The following is a 15098-nucleotide window of genomic DNA, read 5'->3' as shown; positions in this document are numbered from 1 at the left end:
GGTTGTTTTCTGTACAATGCACATGCATGCACACTCACACCTACATCCAATTTACACTGCCTAGTCGACCTACTACATGTTTTCCTAAAGCTTTTGCATACATTAATGCTGAATTTGTTGAAGAAATGCAGTAATTGTAGGCTGAAAGTAAAAGTAGCACATGGATGTAATATTTAATATTGTATACACATCTATATCAATCAGTTTGATGGCTTTTGGCATATCTTTAAGCAATAACTCATGAATGAGCATGGGTATATCAGGGTTTTCCCACATTTGATGCGGTTTGATCATGAGGGTGGAGCCTGGGTGATTAAACAAATTAATATACGAGTGCTTAAACAAAGCCAACTATAGGTAAACCCTCATATACCACACCCACAAGTAGGTTATTGCTGTTATACAATGACATTATTTAAGAAATAAATTGCTTACCTTTCTTAAATAATGTCTTTGTATAATGACACTGCAGTGCTTCTCCACCTTGTTTCCCATTCTTCCATGGCTTCTGATGTACGGCACAGTACATTAGTGCTGTTTAATAGAAGTCAAGATATAAAGTTAAGAAAAGCCTCTAACTGGAAAACCCCATGCCTGGATGCAGTACCAACTTTCTGGCTAAAAGTATTAACATCTTTGCACAAGGATTTAACCATGAGTAAGAACTATTTATATGTGCACCCCAAACAGGCACACGCCTTGCTAGTAACAGGAAAAGCAATGCTGCTAGATAAGAGTGAACCTGGAAGCTACCCTAAAAACTATAGACAATAAGTTGCCTTCCAGTGACATATAAACTATACAATGGAATTGATGCTGACAGAGTTTATACTCATTTAGAAGAAAACTCAGTTACGGCAATAGAACAAAATGATAAAAGAAAGTTATATGGAACAAAGGATCATTTATTGTTAAATAAAGTTATAGTAGAGAACTGTAAAAAGGAAGAATCTAAGTATGGCATGGATAGACAACAAAAAAAAAAAAAAAAAAACATTTGATAGTATTCCACATTCATGGATAAAAGAATGCTTAAAAATGTATAAGGTATACCCTACACTGATGAACTATATCACAGTGACCATGAAACAGTAGCAAACCACTTGGCAGTTAAGCCATGATAAAGGACAAATTATTATTCTAGAGATAAAAATCCAAAGGGGGATATTCTAGGGTGACTCTCTGCCACTGTTGCTCTTTTGCCTTGTCCTTAACCCATTAAGCTGTCTACTTAACAGATTAGGTCATGGATATAATATGGGTCCCAGAAAGCAAAAGAGTATAAATAATTCTCATAATCTCTTTGTCGATGATTTAAAACTGTATAGCTCATCAGGTGAAGAACTGAAAACACAATACAAGTAGTCAAAACTTTTTCAGATGATTTAACAATGTCCTTTTTATTGATAAATGTGCAAAAGCAACCTTTAAAGCAGGAAAGCTGCAGAACCAGGAAAACATCAGTTTGGGACAAGAATGCGATGTAAAAGAACTGGAGGAAGAGGGAGTGTATAAATATTTGGGAATTGATGAAGGATCCACAATAAAGCATGAACAAATGTGAATAAAAATCAATAAGGAATATTTAGAAGACTTAAATTAATCCTGAAAACAGTGTTGACATCTAGGAACAAAGTTCAAGCTATAAACCAATTTGCACTTCCTGTCCTAACTTACAGTTTTGGAGTGACTGACTGGCCCCAAACAGTGGTTGATAGATTGGACAGGAAAACAAGAAGGATGCTTCATGCTAACCAAATGATTTATAAAAATCACTGCACACCAAGATTATATATTCCCTGCTTTGAAGGAGGTATGGGCTTCCTTGAAATTGATTACATGTATAAGAACTGCAATCGTGGGACTGCGTACATATCTGCTGAACTCACAAAATCCAACCATTGACTTATTAGTCTTGAGGATACTGCAACTCAGCAACATATGAAAGAGACTTTTTAAAGTTTCACCCATGGTTTGCGTTTTTTATCTTGTTGGTATATTGACCCCAGTTATTTTGTCTGAACAGAATACTTCACCTTAGAATAGACAAAGATGTTGATACAGCTTTGATGATGATGCTGGACAAAATTCTTTCAAACGTAGACAAAGGGAAAGTATATGGCATCCCTAATTTTGGATTTGTCAAAAGTTTCATTCTTATCTGCCATTCAGCTCTTATAACTAAATTAAAGAAGGAGGAAGTGAGATGTGCCTACTACTAAATTTGGTTCAAAGATCATGTAAGCCAAACACCCAAAATAATAAAATGAGCTACTTTTGTATCTTTAGCAAAGGTTCATCAAACAGAAGAATCACAAAGTTCAAGGCTAGGACATTTTTGTTCTCCGTCTGTGTCCATATGCTTTACTAGGACTGTTAACTACTAATGTATGAACCTATGAACCTATGAACCTATGAATTTTTGTAGATGATAGCATTTCTTATCCCCAAAACAGAAAACAGGGCAGTAGGGGGTGTGCAATGCAAGATGTGTTTTCAATACAAGTACTACTGAGCTGATGAAGGGCTGTGGGTTAATACTAAACACAGCAAAGGGTGGTGCTATATTGCTTGTCCAAACATCTTTCAACTATCTAGACAAAAGAGCCATATAAACAGTAGAGATAAAATTCAGTCTTTTCAACCTGCCAAGTATCTGGGGGTAATAATAGGTCAGAAGTTGCCATATGGGGTACTCACACTATTTTTAGGGAGATACTAGATCACAACCTGCCATATAGAAAATACACACCTGCCACATTTGAAGTCCATAAGCAGCTGAAAGTTATGTATGCAGACTTACACATCTTTATATTTGAGGCTAAGCAGAGGCTTGTTCTACAACTACTGTTACCCAGGATACTACAAAGAGGTATTAAAACAAAAAAGATGACAAGCTTGCATACTCTTAAATGCAGCAGCAAAATCTGCAACTCTACCATGGAACAGATCTAGCAACTGCATAGTGCTAAAATCTTTGGGTTCGCTGACTAGATTAGATTACATTCAGATGACCTTTGCAGATCGAAAATAGCCTAATGAAGAATTCTATCAGATAAAAAACATGCTCATATGATAGCTTCTTAGATGCTAGGAAGTTCCACAGTTGAAAATCTTTTGGTAGTAGTCTAAATCAATCTGAAAATAAGTGGCAAAACAAACCCTTCTACAAAACTGTCTCCTGTTTTATGGAAAACACTTCTTACCTTGGTTACAACAAAATGATTATCAATTGTCTAAAACCTCTAATGTGATTTTTAATAATGTCTCACTTAAAAAAAAATAAACTGTCTCTGCTGTAACTTTTGTATCTCAAGCCACTAGCCAGATATTTACATTATCTGTATATCACTGGTTTTACTGATTTTAGTTTTATAATTTTCTGTAAATAATGAGGAATATTCAATGCATGGCAGTAGCTGTTTGATAACTGTTGTTCAGGTCCACTGCCACCATAATGACTTGTAGAACAGACCTTATTTTTGAATCGAACTTTGTAATATAATAGAACATATATTTTTCTACTGCCTGTTATATAATTCATTGTAGTTTAGAAGCTTTTCTCCCAGCCAACTCAATGATTTTCCTTCAGGCACGTCTACCAGTCAGAGGTTTTAAACTTGATAATGCAGTTCCAAAACTACAGGAAATTAAGTGTGGTTTAAAAAAAGTAACAAAATACTTTGGAAGCTACTGTTGAAGATTTACATTTTGTTTTTTTTTCATGGGAAGCCCACCTGTAGTCCCCAAATGTGGGGTTATACCCCATACACCCCTGTCACCTACATATAGTAATATGAGATTGTTGTACCACAAAGAAGACAGAATAATCCAAAATGCCACAATTTCAGAATTAATATATATTTACTTTCAGTGGCATTTAAATTATCATACCTGAGAATCACAGTTACAGCCCTTGAACTTACAATTGGGGGAACTGTTCACAGAAATGGATTCCATTCAGTACATTTAGCAGACATTGCATTATTACTGCACAATGGATGTTTTTATTTTGGTGACTTTTAGGAAATGAAAAAAGGGATAGACTGATTTTTTTATTGGGCAGAAGACTGGCTACAAATCTGTGTCCTTTAAGCTGAGTGTTTCTTTATTTCCTATCTAGGACAACTTAACAGCATTACTGCCCCTTCTACAGTCAAGTCTAAAACACTTTAAAGAAATAAAGTGCCAGCAGAAAATGAAGATATCAGAAGTTACAGTGAGTCAGTTTTATTTAGTTTTATTTTCAATATTGTCTGTCCTTCTTTTATTTAATATAGTGTTATTTTTCAGGACAATGCCAGAAGTTTACAGCTGCACATTGCGTCAGAATTTGCCAAGCTTCACCAATTTCTCCAGGAAAAGGAAGAAAAACTGGTCCAACAACTGAAGGAGGAAGAAACAGGAATTTTGAGGCAGATAGAGGAAAACCTGAGAAAAATTAAAGAGAATGTTAATGCTGCTCAAGAGTCAGTATTTCTTATTCGGCTGCAACTGCAGGAACAGGATCCACTAAATTTTCTAAAGGTAAATTTACATTTCTGTATGTCAATTGAAGAAATGTGCTGTGATACTGAATTCCTTGTAAGCTTATCAACAGTGATTTGAACTACACTGCTTAAAAATTGAAGGATATGATAGAAACTTTGCTGAAACTGGAACAACTAATGTACTGCTTTTTATGCATACAGTATATATCATATATACATTTTACAAAATTAAATGAAAACCCATGAGGCTGGACATGATCAACTTATTAAAAAAACTTGGACTTTTTCTGATTTTAAACATTTATATACCCATCTAATCATCAATAGGATTTGGTATGATGTTAATTGGACTTACCTCTCTGTCTCATTTTACTGGTTTACTCCTGCAGATGGTACATAGCTATTCTATTACAACCTGCATGTAATCCTCTTGTCTCTGCTGTTGTTGGGCCCATTTTAGTTTTAAACACTTAAACATACAGTTTCCTCTAAAGACATTGTAGATAAGTATAAGATCAACTCAAATGTGTCTAAAACATTTAACATTTTACTCTAGTTGTGATAATGATGTATCCTTCATACTTGATAACTTTTTAAGTTCTTCATAAATATAACATTTTGTATTGCTTAATTAAGTCTCCCTTGCATCATATCAGAGTGGACAGTATATTTCACATATATCTTATCGGTGCCTTGAAAACTTGTAAAATAAATTCTGGACCATTTCCAGAAATGTTACAAGAATCCACCTAAATGATAGCAAAGACCTTGAAGTATTTGTTATTGTGAGTATATAAATGTAGCTTGTTACCTACAGCCACACTTAAGTTGTTGTACTCACGGGTTTCCTTCATGCAACCTCCATGTATTTTGCACATTTGGGAGCAGCAGATATGATAATGTCAGCAAAATTACAATATTGTTCATACTTAAAAGCATAGCGTTCTAGGATTTAGAAATTTAACTGACTAATAGAGATACAAATGCTACATATATCTAAATGAAGTCAAAACTAAAATGTGTTTGCTTGTGTAACAAAAGATGGTTTTGGCCTAGTTCTGTTTTGAATACAGAAAAATCTATATCATATCAAGTTTGCCTCTATTGCTTCCATGATCTTGGGAGAATTTGATTTCCACCTGTTAAGATAGATGATTCCAAAGTGTGACTTCACAAACCAGTGATAAAAAAAAAAAAAAAACCTATCCTACAACAACAAAATTTGGAAGCAACTAATCAATTTTATTCAGGACTTTCATCTCCAAATACCACGAGATTTCATCAGAATAATTTTACATTTAAATAAAATACTACCAATCACATGACTTCATTCATCCAATGAAAACATTTTTCATATAATTAATATACATATGTATGCACAAAACCTGAGTTGCCATTTAACCTCACTACTACAAATCCTGTTACCCAAATCCCCTTCCCGGGGGTCCTTGTTAATAATTTCTAAAATCCCAGACTTGAACTTAACTTGCCCGGAATAGGTCAATGTCTGTTTGTAAAGGGAATTATTCATGTTTTTATTTTCTATAGCATATAGATGTTCATAAATACGTTTACATAGTGCTGTCTCAGTTTTGGCAATGTAAACTCCTTGGCATCCTTGACAAACACACAAGTAAATCAATCATTTACTACCACAGTTACTATAAACTAAAAACACCCTAGTCCGAAATTCACCTACCAACAGGGATGTTTCCTCTAGAATGTATGAACAATACCTACATGACCCACATTTCCGGGTCCCTTTACCTCTGTCTTCCTGAAGCAAGGGATGTTCTAAATAATACTTTATACTGGGTCCTACTTTGTAAACAAAAAAAAGTGATGTACCCAAACTGTTGTAATGTCCAAGTAGTCAATACTATCCCTGGAATAGTGGTGTGTGAACCTAAAGTAGGGACACACCTGGTTGATATAGTCAAAAAATATATTCACCACTAACTCTGCCCCTTTCCATAAAACAAAAATATCATCAAGGTAACGGAGGTACAAAATCCATTCCTTTTCAAACCCAGAATTGAAAATAAATCTCTTTTCCCAGGTCACCATGACTAAATTGGGAAAAATAGGAGCACTACTTGACCTCGTAGCCACACCTTTCAGTTGTTGAAAGTACTCATCTTCAAATGTTATGTAGTTGTTTTTTAAAATAATTTCCATTACTTCCACTACAAAATTAGTAAGCCCTCCATCCAAGCTGGTATAGTCACAAAGGGCCTCCTGAAAAAGTTCCAGTCCTAACTCATGGGGTATATTAAACAAGTCCACTACATCAGTAGTGGAAAAACCTGTTGTCTGGCCAAAATATTCCTGCTTAATCCTAGTTAAGAGTCAAGTAGTACATAGGGGATGGGGCTCATAGTGTTTTTTCAAAAGTCAGTCAACAAAAATACCCAGGGAGTAAATGGAACTGTTGTGAGCAGCCACTATCAATCTGTAAGGAGGATGCTCCACAGTTTTATGCACTTTGGGGATACCAAAGACCATGGGGATATATGGATGTTCATTAATAAAAAAAAAATGTAGAGCTCTTCGTTAATTACCCCCTGCAAATTACTATCCTCCAAAAAGAGTTGTATCCGCCTGTGGGCAATATTAATCTGGTTAAGTGAAATCACTTTATATTTGTCAGTATCATTCAACATGTTTTCTATGTCATTAATGTAATCATACTTGTCCACAATTACAACCCCTCACCCCTTGTCAGGTTTCATGATTTTCAAATTTTCAGATGACCTCAGAGTTCTCAATAACCCTTCTTCTTCCCTGTCTAAATTGTAGTATCTTTCTTTTTGGGAATAGTAGGCCTAGTAAATCTCCCTGGTACAAACTTTTTCAAAAATTGACAGGGTTGGATATAGGGGGGGGGGGGGAGTTGAACAAACTTTTCTTTTTGAAAAGTCCTTACCTGCCAGTGGTGTTATTACTCTTGAAAAGTAGGTTGAAATTAAGTTTCCTAAGGTACATTTTGAGTTCAATTAAAATGTTAGAAATATCAAAATTCCTGTTAGGGACAAATTTTATACCTCTCTTAAAGAGGGAAAAGTGGGTCTTAGTTTTTATCTGGTCTGTGTAATTAAAAATATTGAAACCTAGGTAACTTAACATTTTTTGTTTTATGGAAAGGGAATGTGTCTAGAATGTATAAACAACACCTACATGATCCACATTTCCGGGTCCCTTTACCTCTGTCTTCCTGAAGCAAGGGATGTTCTAAATAATACTTCATACTGGGTCCTACTTTGTAAACAAAAAAAGGTGATGTACCCAAACTGTTGTAACGTCCAAGTAGTCAATACTATCCCTGGAATAGTGGTGTGTGAACCTAAAGTAGAGACACACCTGGTTGATATAGTCAAAAAAAAGATCCACCACTAACTCTGCCCCTTTCCATAAAACAAAAATATCATCAAGGTAACGGAGGTACAAAATCCATTCCTTTTCAAACCCAGAATTGAAAATAAATCTCTTTTCCCAGGTCACCATGACTAAATTGGGAAAAATAGGGGCACTACTTGACCTCGTAGCCACACCTTTCAGTTGTTGAAAGTACTCATCTTCAAATGTTATATAGTTGTTTTTTAAAATAACTTCCATTACTTCCACTACAAAATTAGTAAGCCCTCCATCCAAGCTGGTATAGTCACAAAGGGCCTCCTGAAAAAGTTCCAGTCCTAACTCATGGGGTATATTAAACAAGTCCACTACATCAGTAGTGGAAAAACCTGTTGTCTGGCCAAAATATTCCTGCTTAATCCTAGTTAAGAGTCAAGTAGTACATAGGGGATGGGGCTCATAGTGTTTTTTCAAAAGTCGGTCAACAAAAATACCCAGGGAGTAAATGGAACTGTTGTGAGCAGCCACTATCAATCTGTAAGGAGGATGCTCCACAGTTTTATGCACTTTGGGGATACCAAAGACCATGGGGATATATGGATATTCATTAATAAAAAAAATGTAGAGCTCTTTGTTAATTACCCCCTGCAAATTACTATCCTCCAAAAAGAGTTGTATCCGCCTGTGGGCAATATTAATCTGGTTAAGTGAAATCACTTTATATTTGTCAATATCATTCAACATGTTTGCTATGTCATTAATGTAATCATACTTGTCCACAATTACAACCCCTCACCCCTTGTCAGGTTTCATGATTTTCAAATTTTCAGATGACCTCAGAGTTCTCAATAACCCTTCTTCTTCCCTGTCTAAATTGTAGTATCTTTCTTTTTGGGAATAGTAGGCCTAGTAAATCTCCCTGGTACAAACTTTTTCAAAAATTGACAGGGTTGGATATGGGGGGGGGGGGGGGGGTTGAACAAACTTTTCTTTTTGAAAAGTCCTTACCTGCCAGTGGTGTTATTACTCTTGAAAAGTAGGTTGAAATTAAGTTTCCTAAGGTACATTTTGAGTTCAATTAAAATGTTAGAAATATCAAAATTCCTGTTAGGGACAAATTTTATACCTCTCTTAAAGAGGGAAAAGTGGGTCTTAGTTTTTATCTGGTCTGTGTAATTAAAAATATTGAAACCCAGGTAACTTAACATTTTTTGTTTTATGGAAAGGGGTAGAGTTAGTGGTGAATATTTTTTTTCGAATACATCAACTAGGTGTGTCCTTACTTTAGGTTCACACACCACTACTCCAGGGATAGTACTGGCTACTTGGATGTTACGATTTAAAAAAATAAGGAATTGATTTAATTGACTGTGTTAATTGGGAAGGGTATTTTAGCAGTCACAATGGCAAAGCACTTGGTTTGATAAAGTCCAGGATTTACGTGGACGAAAGCGCTTACCACACTGACTACTGCATTATTGACTATTGCTATTCATTTTGCTGTTTATGGACTGGTTGTTGCTCTTACTGGATTATTGCGTGGAATAAATAATTTTTTTGCAATTTCTTGCACTGGAGGATTATTTTCACAAGGTGGTGAGGCTGAGCTGACCTGAGTGGATTGTGGTTTATAAGTATAGGGAAGCTGCCTCTTTATATGTATGTGTGTGTGTGTGTGTGTGTGTGTGTGTGTGTGTGTGTGTGTGTGTGTGTGTGTGTGTATATATATATATATATATATATATATATATATATATATATGTTATAGCATTGGGATCTCAAGCAATGTTGAGACACTAGCTTACAGAAATCTTCTCTGAGCTGCATGTGTGAACAATCTTTTATGTGAATCCCAGTGACTGAAAACATGAATAAAAAGCTCCATGGAATGTCTGGCTAAAAGAGCATCAGCCAAAAATAAGATAGTGCTCATGAATAATTCCTGTCTTTATCAAGGCATAATTATTTACATAAATAAATATTTATATCGAAAATAATTCCTCAAATAATCAAATGTCAGACAACAGATGCAAACTAACTATAAGACTTTGCAGGGTTTTTAGAATTGTCAGTTCATCCTGCTATTAGGATAAAGATAGAATGAAAAGGTCACAGCAGACTGAAACAAGAGTCACGCACTGACACACACTGATGTATTGTAGCAGCATGAATGGCTCTTCTATTAGAAGTTGTATAAAATATGTATTAATCAGTACTTTTCTATTTCTATCAAACATTCCTAAACTATATGTGTAAAGAATGCAAATAATGTAAAATACATGATTTGTAAAATGTACATAGATGCCATAAACAGCAAAGAATCAGGAAATGTATATTGTTTTATTTCATACATTATCTATAGAATGAATGACTGGAGCAGATGTGCCTTGCATATACATGCTGCAAAGCTACAGACTTTATATGAAGTTTTTATTAAGCTCTTGTGTTGTACTACTTTGTAAGTTGCAAACTTTCATTAACATTCACGAACTGTCTGCAAACAGCTACAGTTAACTTTGAGTATGTGTCTACCTGTTTGAGCCAATCTTCATTTTCCCCTGGAGAGCACTCTGCTTTGGCTGTAAGCAGCCCCCCCCCACCACACACACACACACACACACACACACACACACACACACACACACACACACACACACACACACACACACATCTTCCACTTTCTCTTATTCCCTTCTGTTAGCAAATAGTATCCATAACTGATCAATACTGTGTGTTTGTTAATTTAAACTATGACCACAGTAGCCTACTGATACAAGGTTATCCTGTTTTTCCACCTGAGAAAGTAAGAAATGACTTACAGTTTCAGAGCAGTCCTTGGTCAGTTGTGATTGTTTCTTAACACATACTTGTCTTTGCTTTGTGATTGTTTCCAGCCCCCCATACAAGAACCTAGCAGGGTGTCTACCCGCTTCGCTCCCCACCCTGTCCCCTATTACCTCCCGCCCCAGTCGTCCCACCTTTATTGCACTCAAACCCCTCCCATCTTTCCAATAGCCAACCACAGTGCTAACCCAACACTACCCCCTCCATATTCCCTCTACTATCACACCTCCTCAACTAACATGTACAAGCATACCTTTCCTTTGCTCACTGCATGCACTCTCCTTGCATATCTTACATCCTACCAAAGCTCCATCATTCCCCCACTCAACCACTACCACTGTACTACTACTCACACCACCACTGCCTCCCCACCCATACTCAGCTCCCCTCCCACCAGCTCAAGAACCATCTCTATGCACCCCCACATATTCTACCAACTATATTACTCAAACGTAAAGCATCCCTACAACTTAAGGGATAGTAGACCTTAAGACCGATAGTAGCAGCTGATGGTTCCAAGACTATTAGTTTGGCTAAATATGTGGATATTACAACAAAACATATTTGTACCATGAACAAGTATATATTGAAAGATTCTTGGGACCTGCTGAGGGACATCAAGTCTGAGTTATTTTCGAATGATCTTATTTTTGTGACAATTGATGTCATTGATTTATTTTCATGTATACCCCACCATGAAGGTATGAGGTTTTTTGAGGATATGGTTTTTCTTGACAAAAAATTGACACATTCTGAAAAAATTGCAGTAGTAGCATTAGTTGAAGTTGTATTAAGGAACAATTTCATTTTATTTAATGATGAGTACTACCAACAAATTAGTGGAGTAGCAATGGGTGCGGCATGCGCACCCACTTATGCTAACATTGTGTTAGCAGCATGGGAATCAAATTTTGTCCTTAATTCCGGATATGCACAATATTGGACACTTTATAGGCGGTTCTTAGATGACATAGTTATTTTTTGGACAGGGGGTAGTGAGAAGTTCCTGGAGTTTTGTAATTACATTCAGATTACTACCAATTTCTTAAAATTTACATACACCATGTCCACTGATAGATTGCAATATTTGGACGTGGAAGTATATAAGAATTTGAACAATATGGATTTTGAAACCAAGGTTTTTAGAAAAGCACCTTCTGCAATTCCTTTACATTTCACCGCACACCCCCCACATTGTAAAAAGAATATTGTCAAGGGACAATTTGTGAGGGGGTGTCGCATGACTAGTAAGAATGATGATTTTTTTAAGGAATGTAACACATTGGAGGGAATGTTTTTAGCCAGGGGCTACCCATCTGAATTTATTTCTAGTATTAGAAAAGAGGTAGAGGAGAATATATTAGTGAAATACAAACCAATAAAATGTACAGAATTGATTAGTAATGATAATAATTTGGCATCTCTTGTTAAGTTTAATAAAGCCAGTGTTGATGATGATGTTCAATACAATTCGGCATTGGTAATGGAGTTTAATATTTTTAATAATTAAAGTGAAAAAAGATTTTTCAGAAAGAATGGAGTAATTTTGTTTCTTTCTCTGACATGTCAAATATTAAAAAAGAGATGCCTAAAATAGTGTACAAAAATGGTAGATGTATAAAAAATTTGTTGGAAAACAATAAAGTAAGTAACAATGAAATTTCTATAAAAATGTTACCATTTAATAAAAATAAAAAATATGGAACATATCAATGTGGACACTGTAATCAGTGCCCATATATTAGTAACAGAATAGAAATTTTGTTGCCAACAAGGGATATTAAAACCCTGGATTGGATACTAGTCAGTAAGAACCCCCAGTCATATATAACAGGCTGCTTATCAGATAGCCTCAGTGATCACTCCCCAACATTCCTACTCAAAAATACCTGTACCAAGCTAAACCTGTCATCTATCTCAAATACATAAAAATAAACTTTAACCCACTCACATTCATCTCATCCCTCAAAGAATGTAACTGGCATGCTCTAAAGTACCTCAGTCTAGATGACGAGTTGAATTTTTAATACTACCTTCCTGAACATCCTTAATTACCATGCCCCCATAAGATTTTCCAGAACCAAAGCACAACCCTCCCCATGGCTACACAAAACCACTAAGTCAGAAATGAAAACAGGGACAAAGCCTGGGAGCACTGGCAAAACCAAAACCCCTCAGCTAGACAGAAATTCCTACAACTACGCAATAGAGTCAAAAAGCTAATAAAACGGGACAAATTCCAATACTACCAGTCTGCCCTAGACTCCTCACAACACAGCCCCAAACAATTCTGGTCCTCCATAAACTCCATCCTCCACCCAGGTAAAGTCAGTACCCCTCCTCCTAACATCCCTCACTCCTCAGAAAATATTGCTACCTCATTCAACACACACTTCACCCAAACCATACTATCACTAGCTAAACAACACAACCCCCCTGCCCTCCAACCCACACCTTCAACTAGTAATCTCCCCACTGCCTTCTCCTTTTCTCCTGTACCTACCTCCAACATAAAAAAACTCTTAACTAAACTTAAACCACCAAATTAGCAGCAGACAACCTCCCAAGTGAATACCTACAAATCGCAGCTGATGCTCTGGCCTACCCAGTATCCATCTTGATTAACCTATCTCTGTCAGAAAGTTACATTCCCACACTGTGGAAAGTATCACATATAATTCCCCTCCACAAAGGCGGACCCTCTGCAGAGCTAACCAATACGCCCATAGCTATTCTCTCTCCACTCTCCAAAATACTAGAGAGATGCATACACTCTCAGGTCTCAGAGTACCTCCTTACTAACAACCTCCTTTACAGTACTCAGCATGGTTTCTGACCAAACCATAGCAGCACCACTGCCTTACTCTCCTTTACTAACACTATCCTTCAGCATAAAAACAATGGCTATCTCTCCTCTGCTACTTTCCTAGACCTATCTAAAGCATTTGACATGGTCCCACACAAACAACTTATCTGTCCTCAATAACCTATCCTTCTCACAATCAGTCACCAACTGGTTTCAGAGTTACCTGTCTGACCGCCAACAATCCGTTGTATGGCAGAATGACATATCTCCCCAACTACCTGTCTCCATAGGGGTTCCCCAAGGATCCATCCTTGGACCCCTACTTTTCTCTGTTTACACCACTAATCTAGCCTCTGCCACCAAACATGGCACACTCATCCAATACGCAGATGACTATCATCTGTTCAGCCCAGTCCCTACCCAAACTGCAAAAAGTCACACAGGAAGCCTTTTCCTCTGTTGAAACATGGTTATCCGATGCCCAATTAATACTTCACCCAAACAAAACTAAACTACTCATCTTCCAACCCACCAAACCTACTCAAAACTCTCACTTTATCACAGCAAAAGACACTACTATATACCCAACTGAACACACCAAATTGCTAGGAGTGGAAATAGACAAACTAAAATTTGACATTCACAAATCCATGACCCTAAAAAAAGTCCACAAAAAACTAGGAGCATTATACAGAAATAAACAATTTCTCACCAAAGCAGCAAAGATTTCAATAGCAAATTCCCACCTTATCTCTACCCTACTTTATGCCTCTCCAGTATATACCAACCTAAGGCAATGTGATCTAAACAAGCTAGAGACCTGCTACAACAAAATCGCCAAATTCGCCACAGGGGCATCCTACCATAGTCACCACTGTCTCTCACTTGCTGAACTGGGCTGGCTTGAACTCCCTCACCTCCTTCAGTGGTATCAACTCTCACTCCCACAAACTAGTAAACCATCCACTAAATGTCCCATCCCTCCAGAATCTACTCCAACCCTATCGCACCACCAGACCACTAAGATCCAGCAACAAAAATCACTTGCAGATCACTAAAGCCAATAACTCTGCTGGTGAAGCACTATTCTCTTGCGCCATAGCCAAATTATGGAACTCACTCCCACCCACTATTACCTCCGTACCATCATGCACCAACTTCAAAACTTTATTAAAAGGCACCTAAAACATGCTGGCTATGCCCTTGCAACTCCCACTCTAATATCATCCACCCCATCCAACTACTACCTTTCTTTCCACTCCACTAACTACCTTGATTATAGCAAGCTCAGATGCTCATAAGCCTAGTACTTATACAGCAGGAACTTCTCATTGTTACATTTGTTAATGCCTGTTATGTACTTCACAGATAAAGATTCTAGTTGTCTACTGATGTACTATGTTCTTCATCTGTAAATATGTTGTAAGTAATTTCTATGTTAAATTGTTAATCGCTATGTAATCCAATGTGACTACTGTCTGTTTATTTTACTGTGGAGCTTTTCTTCCCGGGCCTCCTCTGAAAATGGACCCACGTCCAGTCGGACACTCCTGGTCAACAAATTTAAATAAATAAATAAATAAATTAGTTCTGAATTATTCAAC

General features: G+C 36.7%; 1 protein-coding gene across 1 annotated transcript in view; it reads left to right on the top strand.

Moving 5' to 3' along the window:
• Window positions 1–15098, top strand: part of LOC122813672 (zinc-binding protein A33-like) — a 176851-nt gene that overhangs the window by 25530 nt on the left and 136223 nt on the right. The window contains exons 2-3 of the mRNA XM_044086116.1: window positions 4124–4219; window positions 4294–4527. Coding sequence (XP_043942051.1) covers window positions 4124–4219; window positions 4294–4527 — 330 coding nt within the window. The remainder of the gene's footprint in view (window positions 1–4123; window positions 4220–4293; window positions 4528–15098) is intronic.

The sequence above is a fragment of the Protopterus annectens genome, chromosome 10.part0, assembly GCF_019279795.1.
Source record: "Protopterus annectens isolate FY-2018-M chromosome 10.part0, PAN1.0, whole genome shotgun sequence".
Lineage (NCBI taxonomy): Eukaryota > Metazoa > Chordata > Ceratodontiformes > Protopteridae > Protopterus > Protopterus annectens.
This window is presented reverse-complemented; position numbering and strand designations above follow the sequence as displayed.